General features: G+C 46.3%; 1 protein-coding gene across 1 annotated transcript in view; it reads right to left on the reverse strand.

The window, feature by feature from the left end:
- The window catches only part of LOC142003402 (A.superbus venom factor 1-like), a 70,479-nt gene that overhangs the window by 10,167 nt on the left and 38,970 nt on the right, over positions 1-21,342 (reverse strand). Inside the window, exons 26-34 of the mRNA XM_074980325.1 lie at positions 15,346-15,505; positions 14,721-14,816; positions 12,008-12,158; positions 10,498-10,661; positions 6,892-7,050; positions 5,887-6,037; positions 4,437-4,488; positions 4,251-4,338; positions 106-195 (exon numbers count right to left, since the gene is read on the reverse strand). Coding sequence (XP_074836426.1) covers positions 106-195; positions 4,251-4,338; positions 4,437-4,488; positions 5,887-6,037; positions 6,892-7,050; positions 10,498-10,661; positions 12,008-12,158; positions 14,721-14,816; positions 15,346-15,505 — 1,111 coding nt within the window. The remainder of the gene's footprint in view (positions 1-105; positions 196-4,250; positions 4,339-4,436; positions 4,489-5,886; positions 6,038-6,891; positions 7,051-10,497; positions 10,662-12,007; positions 12,159-14,720; positions 14,817-15,345; positions 15,506-21,342) is intronic.

The following is a 21,342-nucleotide window of genomic DNA, read 5'->3' on the forward strand; positions in this document are numbered from 1 at the left end:
GCTGAGGTCTGCAGGGTGCTGGGGTGTATCTGGGAATGCAGTCTGGCTCAGCAGGACCCCTTGAAATGAACACCGGCTCAGAGGAAGCGCTGGTGGAGTTTTTACCTTGTCCAAGTAGATGATGAGGTTGCCTCTGTCGGACGGGGCTTTGTCGATTTCAAACTTGGAGATGTATCTGTCGACCCCGCTGGAAAGCTAAATGTGAACAAGGAAAAGCAAGAAGCATCACAGGTCCTGCAGCATTTCTGTGAAATCCAGCAGCTGCTGCAGGAGGGGCGAAAGAAACCCCCATCTCACTGTGCAACACAGTGGCATCGCGGTTACAATAGCATGTTACTCCACAGCTAGGGTTGTCAGGCCTCTGGTTTTGGAGTGGAACACCTGGAGAAAAAGGACCCTGGGGCTCCAGGCTGCACTGCTGACGAGGCTACTACAAGTTTGATGGGTAGCACACCGGGACTATGGCAGGCCCCCTCCCTGCCCTGGCTCCCCACAGCTCGTGGCAGTAGCTGGCATGTCTGGCTCCTAAGCATGGGGGTAACCACAGCAGGCCCATAGGCAGGAATTTCTAGGAATGGGGGGAGCTTTTTGCAAATATGGACCACCCCCACCCCACAGAGGGCCCTGCCCTTCTCCTCCCCATCTTTCCAGCTGGCTCTACCCCCTCAAGTCCCCAACAACTGGCCCTGCCCCCTGTCTCTCCTCCAGCCACCCCTGGTTTGTTCCCCCTGCCCCCTGAACAGCCCCCCACCCCACCCCTGCTGGACCCAAACAGCCCCCCACTCACCTCTCAGGCCAAACACCCCACCCACTGCTCAGCCCAAGGACTACCCCCACCCCTGCTCAGACTGACCTCTCCCCCACAAGGCCCCATCACCTTTCCCCCAAGCCCCCCACCCACTCAACCTGAACACCCCACCCTACAGCCCCCACTCAGACTGACACTCCCACACAAGGCCCTAACTTCCATCCGCTCCCTGAACACAGTCCCCCCTCAGCTCAACTCCCCCACCGCCTGCTCAGCCCAGACACCCAACCTCCACTCAGCCCAAGGGCCCCGCCAATCTCCCGCTCTGTCTAACAGCCCCCCACCCTACCCCAACTCATCCCACAAATTGCCCCTTGCTCAGCTCAGGAGTGGGAGGATTGCTGGGGCAGGGGGCAGCCGCAGGGGATCATCTTCCTGTGGGGGCAGGTGGGAGAGGAGGGGAAGGGAGGCCATGGGGAGGGGATTTCCTGAAGCCACTGCTGCCACCCGCCCAGCCCCTGTCCCAGGTACTCCCCAGTCAAACTCGGCATGGAGGGGGTCAGACATCAGGGTGTAGGCAGGGCAGGGCAGCCCATGGGGGTGGTACTGCTGCTGAAATGGCTCCGCTTCTCATGCAAAAGGTCTCATGTCCAGTGACCCTGGTGTACATATGTACAGGGCTTCATTTGTAATGGAAATGCTGACAGGGCTTAAGCACTTTTCTCTCACTTTCATAACTGATGCAGGAAGGCCAGAGGTGCCAGAGCTCTGAACTGCCAGGCCAACAGGTGCTGACCACTGAACTACCAAGCCCAGAGGTACCAAGGCGCAGTCTGGCACATATGAACCACTTCCCAAAATCCACAAACCTGGGAACCCTGGATGGCCTATCATGTCAGGTATTGGCACCCTTTCCACCGGACTATCCAGTTATGTGGACTCCCTCCTCAAACCCGATGCCACCAACACTCCAGCTATCTCTGAGATACTACTGATTTCCTGAGGAAAATACAAAACATTGGAAAGGTTCCTGACAACACCATCCTTGCCACCATGGATGTAGAGGCTTTGTACACTAATATTCCACACAAAGAGGGATTACAAGCAATCAGGAATACCATCCCTGATGTCACCACAGCCAATCTGGTGTCTGACCTCTCTAACTTTGTTCTCACCCACAATCATTTCCAATTTGGGGACAATTTATAGCCCCAGATTAGTGGAACTACTATGGGTACCACAATGGCCCTAGAATATGCTAATATATTTGTGGCTGACCTGGAACAACAGTTCCTCAGCTCTTGTCCCCTATTACCCCTCCTCTACTTAAGATACATTGATGACATCTTTATGATTTGGACCCATGGTTTAGAGACTCTGGAAGAATTCCACAGAGACTTTAACAATCTACACCCCCACCATCAACTTATGCCTTGATTACTCCACGCGAGAGATACATTTCTTGGACACTACAGTACAAATCAAGGATGGCCTGATCAGTACCACCCTCTACTGGAAACCCACTGATCGCTATACTTACTTACACCCTTCTAGCTTCCATGCTGCACACATAACTAGATCCATTGTTTACAGTCAAGCCCTTAGGTACAATCGCATTTGCTCTGATCCTACTGACAGAGACCGAAAACTACAAGATCTTTACCAAATATTCATAAATCTGAATTACTCACCAGGAGAAATAAAAAACAAATTGACAAGGCCAGATGAATACCCAGAGACCAGCTACTCCAAGATAAACCCAAAAAAGGTAAGAACAGAACACCACTGGTCATCACCTACAACTCCCAAGTCAAACCACTGCAATGCATTATTTAAGACCTACAACCTAACCTTAATCAGGATGCCACACTCCAGCAGGCCCTAAGTGACAGGCCTGTTCTCTCCTACAGACAACCTTCCAACCTTATGAGGATTCTCACCCACAACCACAGTCTATACTGCAGGAACACCAGTCCTGGAACTTTCCTCACAACAAAGCCCACTGCCAGCTTTGTCCACATATCTGTTCTGGAGATACCATCACTGGAACTAACCAGGTTATTCACAGAATCACGGGCACATTCTCATGTTCCTCAACTAACATCACCTATGCCATCATGTGCCAACAATGCCCAGCTGCTTGTATATTGGACAGAATTCAAACTCTCTTAGACAAAGAGTTAATGGCCACAAAACAGACATAAAAATACTCCTGATCCACAAACCTGTTAGCCGGCATTTTAATGAAGTGGGCCATTCTATTAATGACTAAAAAGTCTGCGTTTTACTGAAGAGGAATTTTCACAACAATCTTGAAAGAGAGGCTGCTAAGCTCTCTTTTATATTCAAATTCGATACATTAGCATGTGGTTTGAACCGCGATGTGAATTTTCTGGATCATTATAGGGGCTCTTCTGCATACTTGGCTGAATCTTATTCTTGACTCCCCACCCCCCTTCTACCCTCTACTCTCTGATTTGCTCACCTTGATAATTTCTTTCTGATTTGTCAACCTTGATTACTATTTTTGGTTCTCTGTGCCTTAAATATTGAGTCTGTTCTGGTATGGCTATGGTCTGAAGAAGTGGGTCTGTCCCACAAAAGCTCACCTAATACATTATTTTGTTAGTCTTTAAAGTGCTACTTGACTGCTTTTTTGTTTTGATAGTATATAGACTAGCTTGGCTTTCTCTCTGTTACTATATGAACCAGTGTGTGCAGCCAGAGATAACCTCTTTTTCTGTATCCATGGCTCTCCAGGCCAAAGTAACTGCACCAGGCAGGTCAGGTGATCTAAAGGGAAGCGAGTTTTGTAAAATTCTGGCCCCACTGAGCAAGAAACTGTAGCAAAGACACTCTTGGGCTAGTCGGCACAATAAAGCAGGATTGACTTGCATGATTTTCAAAGCAGCCTGGGCAACAGTGTTCCCTGTGAGCTGAGTGCTTGGGAGGCTGCCCAGGAGAGACTTAGGTGTTCCCCAGCTGAACAGCAGAGTGCCCACAGTGGGCAGCGTGTGTGTCTATTGGTGGTGCCCATCTGCACATGTCATAGTGCACAGAACAAATTTTATTCCACCCGTGGATGGAAATAATGAGAGGGAGCCCTGCTGGAGAACCTGCGAAATTTGACCAGGCTGCTGTTCGCATGTGAGAACTAGAAAGTGAAGCCCATGATATTTTCTTCCCCTGGTATCTCCTCTCTGAATGCCAGTGAAGGGCTCACATCATGCTAATCATGGTGCTGGTAACAAAGCTGCATCCACACATCCCAAGGGAATGGAGCTGAGACCCAAACACGGCTCGATGGAGATGACATTCCTTCACCGACCTAGGGAGAATTGTCCTGAATTTATTACCAATCTTAGAGCTGTCCAGTCTCCCTCCAGATTTAACTCTGAAGCCTTCCTCTTCACCTGCTGCACTGGGTCTTCCCATGTGAAAGCCCCAGCCGAGCCACTGCACAGTTTATGAGATTTCCTGTGCTCAGATTACACTGACTTACTCTCTTAAGATCGTCCACATCTGGTGAGAAGCCAGTCAGCATGGAGACATCGATGATGGACATTGTGGCATCAACTTGGCCCAGGAACCTAACGAGAAGAGAAAACACCCCTTTGATCAGAATATGTCACTTAAATGTTGATTTTGCTTGAGCTCTGCCAGTTCCTGTTGCTTTATAACTCCATACCTGATGCAGATTTTAATACTGACAGAACGCTTTGCTCCTTCTGGCTTCTTAGCTAGAAACATTGCAGAAGAGAAAAGAAATTAATATCTCCATGTAAATTTCATACAAGATAAGGCCTAATTTGCCCTGCTATTTCAGGTGTACTTTTATGGCTTAGGAATAAAACAGATCCGACAGTAGGTGCGAAAAATTCCTCAACAAGACTCCCCCACAGCCCACAAATAATTCTGCCTATCTCCCCCATGCAAGCTAAGAAATCAGCAGGGTGGTGCAAATGAAATACAGTCTATGGTTATCAGAAAGATAAGACTGAAACAGAGAGACCCATAAGTGTGAACTCCATGAATAGCTGGAAAGGCTACGAACTGGGGCCAAAATTCATGGCTGGCTCCTGTTTCCGTAAGAAGCAGAGCCAAAATCCTGGATCCATATAAGGGTTCCTGCTAACATTTACCATCCATGGGTGTGAAAAATTTTGTTATGTGCACAAGGCATATGGGGATGGGCACCACAAGCAGAAACAGCTCTTGCCAGCTGTGGGTACTGTGAGCACTCTCCTAATCATCTATGTAGCACCTGCATCTCTCCTGGGCAGCTGCTCAAACCCTCAGCTTACAGGGAACACTGATCCTATGCTGGTCCAATGTGTGGTTTTGTGGCCAGCCATAGCTACTGTAACAATCAGCTACTTTACAGCTAAAGGAAAACTCCTTTTCCCAAGCAGCAGAGGCTTGTGCTTCAGGCTCCGAAGATTCTGAAATCAGTCCCAGGCTGAATTCACATCCACACTGTCTGGAAATGTGTTCACTGGAAGTTTGGGTCTGTAACTAGACTTCCTGGCATAGACTCATCTCTACTTCAGAGGGAGAGACTACCCAGAGTAGCTGGCCTGTCTTCCCTTCCACAGCTGATGCTTCAACTCTGCTGTGAATAAGGGCCATAATGAGACAAGGCAGCACCTGCTCCCTCTGATCGGCAATGACCTGCACTAGTTACAACTTAGAACATGTGATGCCTGGACATACCATGTTGTCTCTGCCCTATGGGTATAATTTTGTAGGACTTGGGAACTTGGAGAGTGTGAAGAAACTTCACAAAAGACTTCCCAAAGTTGAAAATGTAGAATCACAGAATCCTAGGCCTGGAAGAGACCTCAGGAGGTCATCGAGTCAAGACCCCTGCTCAAGGCAGGATCAACCCCAACGAACTCATCCCAGCCAGGACTTTGCCAAGTCAGGACTTACAAACCTCTAGGGATGGGGATTCCACCACCTTTCTAGGTAACACATTCCAGCTCTTCACCGCTCCACTCTGATTACAGAGATATTGTTTCATTTACCTGTTGCTGTCAATAGTTACTGTGCATTTTAAAGGGTGTATCTGAGTCCCTGTGACCAACCATGAGCATCGACAGCAAGTTTCAGAAGAGAAAAGACAGGAGGTTACTTACCACCTCGGGCTTCTTCCACAGATACACTCAGGCCAAACTTCTTACACTGAGCTGCATCTTCCCGGAGCTTTGCGTTATAAATCGTCATTACAGTCAAGGTCCCTTGCCCTTTTCCTTGTGCCTTCACAGTGAAGTCTTCATTCCATTTGGTCTGGAAAGTTGGGCCAAGTTTAATTGTCTTTTGTGTTTTTGTTGTTATTGTTATTGTTATTGTTATTGTTATTATTATTATTATTATTATTCAGGGGAAATGAATCTATAGTCATTCACCCAGAGGGGCTGGGGGACTCTGCAGAGACATGAATGAGATAAAGGTTACCTTTCCAGGCAGTAACTCTTTGATCTCCACACACATTGTTTCTCCAGATCCTTCTACTTCTGGATTTAGCTCCAAACCACACAGTCTGGGTCACGGACCCTAGAATAACTAACTCGAGTTGTGAGAGGTAAGCCCACAGCCAGCCCAAGGCTGCTCACTCCGCTGCTGTGACTCTCCCCTCAACAGCCTCTTCCTGGGCAGGGCCTGAGGTATATAGCCCCCAGGCACAGGTTTTTCGCTGTCCTCTAGACTTGACTTCGGTCCTGATTCGACATGTCTATTCTGACCTATGGCCTGTCCCTGGACCCAGATTTCAGCATTGCCCTTGACCCTGTCCTGACTCTATAGGAAGCTCCCACCACCAGGCCTGACTACCTCAAACCCAGAGCCTCACCAGATGCGATGGAGTCTCCATCGCTTTGACTCTTTAAATCAAGACTGAGCATTGAAGAAACATCTCACAGCTCAGCTAGACGTTACCCAAAGCTCATGCCAAAGATCAGAATAGATTATCATAATGGTTCCTTCCTTCTGGTCTTAAAAATCAGAGTAAAAAGTGTGGATGTGTTTGGACCTGATGCCAGGAATATGAATTCCCCTCTTCACCTCCCCACCAAATGGTTTGGAGAGGTGGGTCTAGCCCACTAATCAGTGGTCTGTATTAATTACACAGAGAAGCACGATACCTCTGCTGATCTGGACACCAGAGCGTTCTGATTTATGATTCTGTACTTTATCGGACTAGCCCGACGCGGTAGGTGAATAGCAACATCCAAACTCAGGTCTTTCTCCTGTGGCATGTCTATCTGGTACTGAGCAAGCGCCTGGAACACCATGATGGTAGCCTAGGACACAGGGGAGAAGACAAAAGGGTAACAGCTTCTTGCAATGAGCATCTGATGACTTCGAAATAGACTCTTTAATGAAGAGGAATCAAAAATACAATGAAGAAAGCACCATGTTTATGTGGGGTGTCACACAGGCAAGGGTTAAATCATGGGAACTGACTGGCTAATCAGCAGTTCTGCAGAAAAAGCCCTGGATTTGAAAAAGCCATTACAGTGGATGAGAAGCGGGACATGAATCAACAATGTTTCTTTTTGCCAAGGAGGCTAGTGGCATATTGGGCTGCATTTGTAGGAGCACTGACAGTAATTAAGGAAATCATCTGCAAACACTTGGAAGGTGGTAAGGTGTTAGGGAACAGCCAGCATGGATTTGTAAAGAACACATGTCAAACCAATCTGATAGCTTTTTTTTGATCGGATAACGAGCCTTGTGGATAGTGGATGTGGTACACCTAGACTTTGGTAAAGCATTTGATATGGTCTCACATGATATTCTTATCAATAAACTAGGCAAATACAACTTAAGGTGGGTGCAAAACTGGCTGGATAACCATACTCCGAGAGTAGTTATTAAGGGTTCTCAATCCTGCTGGAAAGGTATAACAAGTGGGGTTCCTCAGGGGTCTGTGTTGGGACCGGTTCTGTTCAATATCTTCATCAAAGATTTAGATATTGGCATAGAAAGTACACTTATTAAGTCTGCAGGTGATACGAAGGTGAGAGGGGTTGCAACTGCTTTGGAGGATAGAGTAATAATTCAAAGTCGTCTGGACAAATTGGAGAAATGGTCTGAGGTAAACAGGATGAAGTTTAATAAAGACAAATGCAAAGTGCTCCACTTAGGAAGGAACAATCAGTTTCACACATACAGAATGTGAAGCGACTGTCGAGGAAGGAGTATGGCAGAAAGGGATCTAGGGGTTATAGTGGACCACAAGTTAAATATGAGGCAACAGTGTGATGCTGTTGCAAAAAAAAAGCAAACATGATTCTGGGATGCATTAACAGGTGTGTTGTGAGCAAGACACAAGAAGTTATTCTTCCTCTCTACTCTGCACTGGTTAGGCTTCAGTTGGAGTATTGTGTCCAGTTCTGGGCACCGCATTTCAATAAAGATGTGGAGAAAGTGGAGCGGGTCCAGAAAAGAGCAACAAGAATGATCAAAGGTCTAGAGAACATGATCTATGAAGGAAGGCTGAAAGAATTGGGCTTGTTTAGTTTGGAAAAGAGAAGATTGAGGGGGGAACATGATAGCAGTGTTCAGGTATCTAAAAGGGTGTCGTAAGAATGAGGGAGAAAACTTGTTCTTCTTGGCCTCTGAGGATAGAAAAAGAAGCAATGGGCTTAAACTGCAGCAAGGGAGGTTTAGGCTGGACATTAGGAAAAAGTTCCTAAGTGTCAGGGTGGTCAAACACTGGAATAAATTGCATAGGGAGGTTGTGGAATCTCCATTTCTGGAGATATTTAAGAACAAGTTAGATAAATGTCTATCAGGGATGGTCTAGACAGTACTTAATCCTGCCATGAGGGCAGGGGGCTGGACTCGATGACCTCTCGAGGTCTCTTCGGCTGCGTCTACACGTGCACGCTACTTCGAAGTAGCGGCGCCAACTTCGAAATAGCGCCCGTCACGGCTACACGTGTTGGGCGCTATTTTGAAGTTGAAATTGCCGTTAGGCGGCGAGATGTCGAAGTCGCTAACCCCATGAGGGGATGGGAATAGCGCCCTACTTCGACGTTCAACATCGAAGTAGGGAACGTGTAGACGATCCGCGTCCCGCAACATCGAAATAGCGGGGTCCTCCATGGTGGCCATCAGCTGGGGGGTTGAGAGATACTCTCTCTCCAGCCCTTGCGGGGCTCTGTGGTCACCGTGTGCAGCAGCCCTTAGCCCAGGGCTTCTGGCTGCTGCTGCGGCAGCTGGGGACCCATGCTGCATGCCCAGGGTCTGCAACTAGTTGTCGGCTCTGTGTATCTTGCACTGTTTAATGAAAGTGTGTCTGGGAGGGGCCCTTTAAGGGAGCGACTTGCTGTTGAGTCTGCCCTGTGACCCTGTCTGCAGCTGTGCCTGGCACCCTTATTTCGATGTGTGCTACTTTGGCATGTAGACATTCCCTCGCTGTGCCTATTTCGATGTTGGGCTGCGCAACGTCGAAGTTGAACATCGACGTTGCCGGCCCTGGAGGACGTGTAGACGCTATTCATCGAAATAGCCTATTTCGATGTCGCTACTTCGAAATTAGCTACTTCGATGTAGCGTGCACGTGTAGACGTAGCCTTCTAGTCCTAGCATTCTATGATTCTCTGATTCTATGACCTCCTGAGATCTCTTCCAACCCTGTGGTTCTGATTCTGTACCAGTATTACCTCGCTCCACTATAGTGTGTTTCATCAGTAGATCTCAAAGCATTTTACAAAGCTGTATAATATCTTTAGCCCCATTTTACAGATGGGGAAATGGTGGCATAGCGCAGGGAAGTAACCTTCCCAGGGTCTTTCAGGATGCAAGCGGCTAAGCCAGGAATAGAGCTCATGGTCAATTAGCTTCCAATCTCCCCTAGCCAATAACTGGGGCCAGTTGACAAGTGGACAGAGTGCAACAAGACAGTGAATCCTTCTATGTGTGGATAGATATCTGTGGCACACACAGAATGGTGTTAGAGACTGAAGACATGGCCCATAACACCACAAACAGACCATTCAGACCTGAGCTTGAACCCTTCTTTTAGATAGAGAAAAAAGACAAGACGCGGCAGCAAGGAATGTAAAGGGGATTCTGTGTAGAGATTGCTGGACACAGACCATCCCTGTAGTTGCTAGTGGCCCCTGTAGATCAGGAAGGGAGTGATACCTGAGGACAATCCATAGTAATCTGTAGTTAGCTGTCAGTAGTAGTAGGACTTTTATCTTCTCCAGTGCCTTGTGTAAGCACAATTTAAAATAAAAAATCATAAACTTACAGTTTTACTTAGAGATGTATTAAAGCCAAATGTATTCAGATTAGTCATGATCCACCACGGCTTTGTCATATGGACTCAGACCATTGGTTCAACACGTCTGGCACCCCATCTCCAGACCAATGGACAAAACCGAAACAAACATTAGAAACAGTCCAAATGCACGTGTGTTTCTGCTCACAGGAAGAGAAGGGCCCAGTGACTGCTGGGGGACAACTTAACACCTCAAAGTGAAACATGAGCTTGCACCCATCATCTTGGCGGGATGGAGCCTCTAGTGAGGCAATTCAGATATGCTCTTAGGCTGGCCTCTGCCTTAGGGCAAAGACCTGATGGGTCACTTCGCTCATCTTCCTGACAATGCAGGATTGTTCTCTACCATGCATTCTCCAGGACTTTGTACAATGCCAGACTCCCTTCCAGCGAGAGACCTTCCTACAAAACGTGACCTTAGATGGATGCACTGGATTATAAGGATGAAACTTACTTGGGTAGATCCATATCCCCCTCCGTAATAGTTCTGCTGTCTCAGCCATCTGACTATGCGATTGGTCAACTCATACTTCTCCATCTTCAGCAAGGCCAGCAAGCCATACGATGTGCCCTCAATGTTGAAGGTGCGGGCATTCCGCTCTTCCCAGCTACTTCCACCTAGACAGTAACAAAGAAGGCCAGCTAAAGGAACCATCCCAAGGACATCCACACCTTCTGACTGCACAATACCTTGTCCTGGCTCCTTCCACAGCTTTCTGTGAGGAGGATCAGTAACTCTAACAAACCCATGGCTCCTGATTGCTACCCCTTGCAGGTTGCACAGCTAACCAATATTGGGATCTCAAAGGCTTGTTTCAGTTAGGATAGGAATTGGTGATGGGCCACAGGGATGTTCCTTGGTGTTAACCTCACTACTTACAAAAATGCACATAGCAGCATTATTTCAAAATAAGCCGTTCTGGAATAGCTATTCTGAGATGTCTTATTTTGAAAAAACACAGCTACATACAAGAATGCATTTTGAAACAGCACCTAGCTATTTTGAACCAGCATGTCCAGATATATGGTGCCTATTTCGAAACAGTGCCATTGGACACCATTATGGCTTATTTCAAAATACAGTAGACCCCCTGACTTACACGGAGGTTGTGTTCTCGCAACCCCTGTATAAGGCAAATTTCCCACACAACTTGGGGGAGCCAGGAAACTGCTGAGGGCACCAGCCTTGATCAGTTTCCAGGTCCCGTGAGTGGAGGGGAGTCAGGGACCAGGTGGCAGCCTGACTCCCAGCTCCTCTCCACTTGCACAGCCAGGAAACTGATCAGGGCTGGAGCCTTCACCAGTTTCCCCGCTCCTGTCAGGGGCAGCAGCTGAGGGCCTGATTCTTGGCTGCTGCCACTGACAGGAGCAGCTGCCACCCCTGACAGGAGCAGTTCCCCCACTCCTGTCAGGGGCGGCAGTCATGTTAATCCGAGACATGTGCAACTTGGTTGCACATATCTCAGGGATTTACTGTAGCGGTTTTTCATGTCTTAACAGCACCTATTTTGAAATAGCTATTTTAAAATAGGCATTATTCCTCCTGCAATGAAGTTTGCAAAATTCTAAATAACATGCTTGTTATTTTGAATTTACTTCAAAACAGTGTGTGTGCGGTGTAGATGCTCGCAAAGTTATTTTGAAATAATGGCTGTTATTTTGAAATAACTTTGCTGTGTAGATGTAGCCTCAGATTCCTTATGAGGTCAAGTAATACCATAATCTCTGCTACATCCAGATTGCAGACACAAGGGTGTAAATCTGGAGTAACTCCACTCAAGTCAGGAGAGTTATTGTAGATTTACATACACTCCGATAAAGCTCAAATCTGGGCTAAAGAGACAAACTTATGCCTGTTATGCCTCATAAATTAAATCCCTTTACAGCCACCATTGCTTCTCCTCTCTGAACCCCATTGTGACTTGGCCACATTTTTGCAGTTGTTGATAAGATGCCTGATTTACCTTGCGAAACTTTCATGAGTGCCTTCTCGGTCTTCAATTTCCCGACCATTGCTAAGGCATATGACGCAAGAGCCACTGTGTAAGGTCTTTGGAGATCCTGGTACTTTTGGGCTAAGAATTCAGCAGCTTTGTTGATGCTGCCTTCCAGACTCTTGGAGGCAACACAGAAAGAAAAAGAAAATCAAACTCAGCAGTTAGGCTGGGGTTTTGTGGGGTGTTAAGATGTTATCCATTCCCCTGGCTTCCAGCTTCACCGTGAATGTTATGCTGTTTAAAGACAGAGGAGGCTTAAAGGCCTGGAAATGAGATATTTGAGGCAGAGAAAGGACATATATCTGGACTACATACAGAATGTCACCAGAAGCACATCCAAAATCTGTGTCTGAGCCGACCCAAGCCCAAATAGCACCGTAGACGAGGAACGTTTTTGGTACTCTCTTTCTATTGGTTAAATTTTGAATATCTTATTTTTTTATTGCTTCTGTTGCCCATTTCACAACTTTGATCCTTGATTCCCATGCATGATTCATCCCCATTGTATAAGACAATATGTTTGCATGCTCGGAGCTTTCAACCTACACTTATTCATGCCATACATAAGCACATAAACATGTTTCCTCAAAGCTTATAGAAACAAAGCTTAAAGGTTCAGAATATTCAGGGACATTAGTGAGATGTGAAGACACAAAAAGAATGCTGGAAACATTATTGTAATACTGATGGGTGAAGGGTGACTTTGAGGGAAGGCGGGAGCAGGGACGGGAAGAGGTGGAGCCTCAGGGGAAGAGGTGGAGCAGGGATAGGAAGAGATGGGGTAAGGGCAGGACCTGAGGGAGGTGGGACAGAAAGATAAGAAGCAAGGGCAGGTGTTTGTGGAAGGGGCAGAGCAGAGAGTGGAGTGTCAGTGGGGCATGGAGCAGCCACTGGGCAAAATAAAAGGCAGCACCTGTGAAGGCAATTGTGTTAGGGAGGCATTTGAGAGTAACGTTTACAGGCAGAAAACAGAGGACAGCCAACAAAATAGTGTCCAGACAGTGTCCAGTAGGGTGCAGAGCATAGGGAACAAATGTAGGACTGGCAAGAAAAATGGAGACAATTCTGAAGGAAGATGTCCTCTCTGTAGTCCCAGAAAGGATACAATGGCCAAACAAGCTTCTCCAGGATGAGAGAGGGTTGTGATTGTCTTCAGATCCCACTCAGTCTTTTGTCTCTCTTGCAAGGCTGCCAGGTGCATTAGTAGAAATGGAATAAGACCCCCGTACAAAGCTCATTGCAGGGTGGCTAATGAACACCCACAAAGTGGTCATGTTGTCAGTCTCTACACAGGTTGCAGTGACCAAAGCATGGGATCTAATAACACCCAGTTCTTATATCAGATGTTTCAGCAGCAGATCTCCAGGCACTTTTCCAAGGAGGTTGGTCTTGTTATTTGGCATAATGGATGGTTCAAATAGAAGAGGCAGACCCCACAGAGAATGGATAGATGATGTAGTAGATTGGTGCAGAGCTAGTCTACAGAAACTAAGCCACTCTGCACTGGATAGGAAAAGATGGAAGGAAATAGTGAGAGAGGCATCAGACTCCAACGGGTGCTGAGCCCACGGTTATTGATGATGAATGATGATCGGTCTTGCTAGACCTGTAGTATGAGGCACAGAGCAGAAAAGTTATTTGGCTGAGATCCTCCAGCAAATGTGGGATTAGGAGCAGAGGTTCCTGAAACGTAGTGTAGTTTGCTACACACTAGGCCATGCTGCCTTCACCCTACAGATGATTGCCTCTTTTCTCATGCCATGCAGCTGCCAGTGTTCTCTAAAAGAGCTCCAAGACTCTGGAAGTTGTTCCTCACTCTGGTCAGAAATACCTCGAATGTGGTGACCTGAGTGTATGGCAAAAGGACACCTGTTTTCAACTGTTGTGGGAAAGGGCTGAGGGTTTATTCTGCTCACAAGGAGTGGGTAGAAAGGCAGTTCTGCTGTTATCTAGCTGCCTGAGTTCTTACTGAAATGATCTCTTTAACACTGTGGGGACGTGACTGTATCACATGGTTAATGATGTGGCAGATGCTAGAGAATTTCATAAGCCTCTTTTTCCAAGTATTTTAAATCTCAATCTATCAATTAATCTAGCTACTAATCCCCTGATCCTCCCAGTGTCTCTGAATAGTCTTTGGGCTCAGACTGCAAACTCTCTGGGGTAGGGAGAGTTCTAATTTTGTGTTTGTACTGTGTCTGGCACAATGGGATCCCTGGTTCCTGACTACAGCTCCAAGGAGCTCTCTCAATATAAATAATAATAATAATAACAACTTGAAACTTAAATCAGCTCATCTTGTAATTTTGAAAGCCTTGGATTTTGAAATCCCCCACTCCTGGCAATGGAGAGGCTGTTAAACTATAGCAAAAAAGCCAAGGTCAAATAAGGAATCACTGCTTCTTTCCAATGTGTGAAGGTGGCCTCTGGTTATTTTAATTTTTTTTTTCTGTTTGGCTATTTTTGGAGGACTATGGAAGCTGTCCCCCAGTGGCCAGTGAGACTTGAGCACCTCAACGGGTGTGTAAGGAAGAGACAAATATCTGGCAACACCAGAAGCTCCTTCCCCAGCAAATCCTACGTGTCGCATGCTCACAAGCCACAGGTGTGGTTTGTAAGGATGCATAGATGGAAAACCCTGGGTGTGAATGTAGAAGAGAAGAACAGCAGAGATACTTACGTTGACTTGCTCCTTGCAGATTTCCTTGGCCTCTTGAAGTGCAATCAGAACAAAAGCTGTTAAAGATACTTCAGGCTCAGCGCCTTTGTACCCTCCCTAAAGGGGAAGAAAAAGATTTGGGATTAGAAAGCCCCCTGAGTTCAGTGAGAAGAAAGAATTAATCCCAGGCACACAGCATATGAAATTATATCAGAAAACAAGAAAGCTGCCCAAGAATGGACTCTCAGCCATGGTCCAACCTATCACTGAACCTCGCATTGGCTAATGAGTACCTGTTGTGGATTGAGCCAGGTTCTTCTTTGTCAATGTGGAGGAGCTCTAGCCAAGTCAATGGAGATGCTTCATATTAAATTAACATGAGTGTGGTTCACCAGGCCTGTGCTCAGCTCCCACCATTAGCTCTCCATCAGCTTCTCTTGCAGTTCACTGATCAAACCCCAGCAACATTAAAGACCACATTTTGCCCTGTGAACCACCAACACAGCTGTACTCCTCCAGGACAATGCAAATCACCAAAGCTGGGATGGAGCGCATGAGAGGTAGGGACAAGGCATTCTCAGCCCCAAGGATCTGCCTGGGAAACCAATGTCATGATTGGTGTGTAGAAGACAAAGGAAACACATACAACCATCTCGCCGTGGATCACAGGAGCATCTTCCTGGAAGACCCCATCCGGTTTCTGCTTTTCCAGGATCAGCCACTTCACTGCTCCACAGATAACTTGGTTGTCAATGGGCACCAGTTTCTTAGACATGGCAAAGACCTTCACCACATACGCCGTCAGCCTGAGGGCAGAATCAGGCATATCACGGTCACGGCTGCTTTCCTGATTTTGCTCTCAGGGTGCAAACGGGACTGTCTGTGCTCAGGCACGAGCTGAGAAATTCTGCATCAGCAAATGGAGCGACGCGACTGTGGGCCAGTTTGTGGTAACCAGAGACAGGATGAAGCTCGGGGAGATATCTGGGAAAGTGCCTCCAGAGCACGGCTTCCCATTGCGTGGGGTTTTCTGGTGAGATTCCCATCCGAAGCCTACCACAGCTGACGCTGCTTGAGAGATGCCAAGCTCTCACCACCTGTACTGGTCTGACTGGCACGGTGAGGGGCACTGTCATCTAACTCACTTCACACACACCAATGAACAGCCATCAAGATGGCGACAGTGAGTCTGAGCCAGCTACCAACGAGCCACCTAACACAGTGATTCCTGACATTTTCCCTAGTGCGGGCCCCCAATCACCCCCCAAGCCATTTGCAGACCCCATCAAAGCCATTACGGACGCTTCATTGAATGAAAAAGGAAACCACAGAATAGATTTTTGGAGAGCAATTATTAACATTACTGGGAGATATTTAATTTAAAAACAATAATAGATTGTAACTTGGCAATTTATTTAAAATGTTTTCTATGACCATTTTTATTTATCTTTTATTTTTTTCACAGACCCCATGCAACAGCCTTGTGGACACCAGGTTGGGAACCACTGACCTAACAGGACCTGATGTTCATCACTAAGGCTGCGAGTCTGGCACAGAGGTCATGGAAGTCATGGATTCCATGACATGAGCAGCTGCAGTGGCTGGCCCAGGGGACCGCCAAGAATTAGTCCAGGGAACACCCCCAGGGAGCACCTGAGCAGTATTGCTCCTGGGGGCATGAGCAGCAGCTAGAGCAGCAGGCCTGGATGTCATGAAACAGCTGTCCCAGGAAGCTCAGAACAGTGGGCAGACAGACAAGAGAGCCCTTCACTGCCAGAACAGGAGCCAGCTGTCAGTGCCCCAAGGACCCTGAGAGCTCTGGCACCCTGGGGATCCCCACAGCAGCAGGACCTTAGAAGCAGATAAGAATTAGTGTAGGGTGTTTACAGCAGAATTCTTGGACAGGTCCCAAGCCATGAATGTTTGTTTATTGCGCATGCCCTGTCCAGGAATTTTACTAAAATTGCCCATGACAAAATCTTTGCTTTATTCACTACTAATCACTCAGCCACCAGCTTGCCCACACTGACCAATCACTGAAACAACTGGGAGGCCAGATTGACAAAGTATTTAGACACCTAGCAAAGCAAATACGCACCCAGCAGGATACGCTGAGTTGCCTTAGTGACTTAGGTACCTGACTCTGATGGACTTTTGAAGGGAACTAGGCCTCTACTCTGCTTAGGTGCTTTTGGGGCATCTTCCCATTGCTGGCTGTGGGAGTTGGAGTGGGCACTTTTTTTCCTGCAGTGTGTGTTAAATTTTCCCTTTTGGTCATGGGCTGGAGAGTGAGGATACATCTGTCCGTCCGGCGTCCATCTTCGGGGGTTCGATTTTGTGTGCCTAGTGGGGACACATGAAATTGAACTCTCAGGGGTGAACAGCCGACCTCTGCACTCCTCAATCTGGCCAGGAGTAAGGACGGTCAATGGGAGAAACTCTCCCGTTGACCTCCCTGAGTGAGAAAGGCCAGATAAGTCGATCTTGGATACATAGATTCCAGCTACACATGCGCCTTCGCTGGAACTGCATATCTATGATTGACTTTAAGGTCCAGTGTAGACCTGCCCTGACTTGCTCACATCCTGCACATGCAGGTATAAGTACCTAATAAGGAGAATCTCTTTAAGAGACCCCTGGAGGGGAGTAGGAGTGAGCGTCTGGGTCATTGTTGCTGGACAGATTTAGCACTCCACACCCAAAAGCTTCTGCAGTTGGTTATGGTGGTTGTGGGTCTGCTCAGTAGGCTCTGTGTCTGGTCCTGGAGTCAGACTCCAGGAGGGACAGGAGTCAGAGCCACTGCTTGCTTCAGGCCATGTGTTCTGGGTGAACTGGAAGCAGCTGAGACAGCAGCGGACAGCAGGCTGGTCTTCCTCCTTGTGATTGAAGCACTTTGCAGCAGTTTTTGTATTTTCTCGTAAAAGGGTTTTCTTTACATCTGCATACTTGTACATAAGAGCATAAGAATGGCCATACTGGGTCAGACCAAAGGTCCATCCAGCCCACTATCCTGTGTGCCGACAGTGGCCAGTGCCAGGCCCCAGGGAGTGGTGGGGAGACCAAAGACAATGATCAAGCGATTTGTCTCCTGCCATCCATCTACAGCCTCTGACAATCAGAGGCCAAAGACACCTTTCCCACCCTTGGCTAATAGCCTTTTGTGGACCTAACCTCCATGAATTATCTAGCTCTTTCTTAAATTCTGTTACAGTCCTAGCCCTCACAGTCTCCTCTGGCAAGGTGTTCCACAGGTTAACTATGCGCTGAGTGAAGAAGAACTTTCTTTTATTAATTTTAAACCTGCTACCCATTAATTTCATTTGGTGTCCTCTAGTTCTTGTAGTATGGGAACAAGTAAATCACTTCTCCTTATTCACCCTCTCAACACCTGCCATAATTTTATATACCTCTATCATGTCCCCCCTCAGCCTCCTGTTTTCTAAACTGAAAAGTCCCAATCTTTTTAGCCTCTCCTCATACAGGACCTGTTCCAAGCCCTTAATCATTCTAGTTGCCCTTTTCTGAACCTTTTCCAGTGCCAGGATATCTTTTTTTAGGTGAGGAGACCACATCTGTACACAGTATTCAAGATGTGGGCACACCATAGATTTATATAGGAGCAGTAAGATACTCCTTGTCTTGTTTTCTATCCCTTTTTTAAAAATACCTAACATCCTATTTGCCTTTTTGACTGCCTTTGCACACTGTGTGGATGTTTTCAAAGAACCATCCATGATAACTTCAAGATCTCTTTCCTGATTAGTTATAGCTAAATTAGCCCCCATCATATTGTAAGTATAGTCGGGGTTATTTTTTCCAATGTGCATTACCTTACACTTATCTACATTAAATTTCATTTGCTATTTTGTTGCCCAAACACTCAGTTTGATGAGATCTTTTTGAAGTTCTTCACAGTTTGCCTTGGTCTTGACTATCTTGAACAGTTTCGTGTCATCTGCAGACTTTGCCACCTCACTGCTCATCCCCTTCTCCAAATCATTCATGAATAAATTGAACAGGATTGGTCCTAGGACTGACCCTTGGGGTCACCACTAGTTACCCCTCTCTATTCGGAAAATTTACCATTTATGCCTACCCTCTGTTTCCTCTCTTTTAACCAGTTCTCAATCCATGAAAGGACCTTCCCTCTTATCCCATGATAACTTAATTTACATTAGAGCCTTTGATGAGGTACCTTGTCAAAGGCTTTCTGGAAATCTAAGTATACTATATACACTGGATCTCCCGTCTGAATGTTTGTTAACCCCTTCAAAAAACTCTAACAGATTAGTAAAACATGATTTCCCTCTGCAGAAACCATGTTGACTTTTGCCTATCAAACTATGTTCTTCCACGTGCCTGACAATTTTATTCTTTACTATTGTTTCAACTAGTTTGCCTGGAATGGACATTAAACTTACTGGTTTGTAATTGCCAGGGTCACCTCTAGAGCCTTTTTAAATATTGGTGTCACATTAGCTATCTTCCAGTCATTAGGTACAGAAGCTGTGGGAAGGTTACAAGCTAGTGTTAATAGCTCTGCAATTTCCCATTTGAGTTCTTTCTGACCCCTTGGATGAATGCCATCTGGTCCCGATGATTTGTTAACATTAAGTTTATCTATTTGTTCCAAAACCTCCTCTGATGACACTTCAATCTGGTACAGTTCCTCGGTTTCATTTCCCACAAATTTGACTAACCCATCACTCAGTTCAATCTGATAGAGGTGCTGGCTGTCTAGAAGTGATCCTCAGTGAAAGAAAATTTGTGTGGACTCCCACTGAGGATTCCTACAAGCAAGTGCAGGGAAGATGGTTCAGACTCAGCCAATTTTGCAGGTTTGGTGAGCCAAGACCCTGATTAAGACAGGTGAACTCAACCTAAGCTTTGGGGATCTCTCTGTTTCTTCTTACTGGCCACGTCTCCACTACAGCGATCCTTTGAAAGAAGTTCTTCTGGAAGATCTCTTCCAAAAAACTTCTGAAAGATTGCGTCCGCACAACAAAAGGCAGATCGAAAGATCAATCTGCTGTTTAGATAGCATCCACACAGCCTCCACTCTTTTGAAAGGACAGGCCAGGGATAAAAAAATTCAGTGCCATGAGGACTTCTCTTTCAAAAGAAGGGCCTCTGGAGCATCTACACAAGCTTTTATCCTAAAGACTCTTTTGGAAGAAGGTGCCTTTCCTGATCTGGCGTGGAAGAGGGCCTCCGAAAGGCAATTATAGACCAATAAGTTTAACATCAGTACCAGGCAAATTAGTAGAAACACTAGTAAAGAATAAAATTGCAAGGCACGTAGAAGAGCACGAATTGTTGGGCAAAAGTCAGCATGGTTTCTGCAGAGGGAAGTCGTGTCTAACTAATCTATTAGAATTCTTTGAAGGGGTTAATAAACATGCGGACAAGGGGCACCCAGTGGACATAATATACCTAGATTTCCAGAAAGCCTTTGACACGGTCCCACACCAAAGGCTTTTATGTAAATTAGGTGGTCATGGGATAGGAGGAAAGATCCTTTCATGGATCGGGAATTGGTTAAAAGACAGAAAACAAAGGGTGGGAATAAATGGTAAATTTTCACAATGGAGGAGGGTAACTAGTGGTGTTCCCCAGGGGTCAGTCCTGGGACCGATCCTGTTCAACTTGTTCATCAATGATCTAGAAAATGAGATAAGCAGTGAGGTGGCAAAGTTTGCAGATGACACCAAGTTGTTCAGGACAGTCAAAACCAAAACAGATTGTGAAGAACTACAAAAAGATCTCAGCAAACTGAGTGATTGGGCAGCAAAATGGCAAATGAAATTTAATGTGGGTAAGTGTAAGGTAATGCATGTAGGAAAAAATAACCCAAATTACACGTACTACATGATGGGGTCAAATTTAGCTACGACAGATCAGGAAAGGGATGTTGGAGTTATAGTGGATAGTTCTCTGAAGACATCCACGCAGTGTGCAGCGGCAGTTAGTAAGGCAAATAGGATGTTAGGAATTATTAAAAAAGGGATCGATAATAAGACAAAAGATATCATACTTCCCCTATATAAAACTATGGTACGCCCACATCTTGAGTACTGCGTGCAGATGTGGTCTCCTCACCTCAAAAAAGATATATTGGCATTAGAAAGGTTCAGAAAAGGGTGACTAAGATGATTAGGGGCTTGGAACGGGTCCCATATGGGGAGAGGCTAGAGAGACTGGGACTTTTCAGTTTGGAAAAGAGGCGATTGAAGGGCGATATGATAGAGGTATATAAAATCGTGAATGGTGTGGAGAAAGTGAATATAGAAAAATTATTTACCTTTTCCATTAATACAAGAACTAGGGGACACCAAATGAAATTGATGGGTAGTAGGTTCAAAACTAATAAAAGGAAATTTTTCTTCACACAGCGCACAGTCAACCTGTGGAACTCCTTGCCTGAGGAGGCTGTGAAGGCCAGGACTCTATTAGGGTTTAAAAAAGAGCTTGATAAATTTTTGCAGGTTAGGTCCATAAATGGCTATTAGCCAGGGATAAAGTATGGTGCCCTAGCCTTCAGAACAAGGGCAGGAGATGGATGGCAGGAGATAAATCACTTGATCATTGTCTTCTGTTCCCCTTCTCTGGGGCACCTGGCATTGGCCACCGTCGGCAGATGGGA

This window comes from Carettochelys insculpta, chromosome 29 (genome assembly GCF_033958435.1).
Source record: "Carettochelys insculpta isolate YL-2023 chromosome 29, ASM3395843v1, whole genome shotgun sequence".
In the NCBI taxonomy this organism is placed as follows: domain Eukaryota; kingdom Metazoa; phylum Chordata; order Testudines; family Carettochelyidae; genus Carettochelys; species Carettochelys insculpta.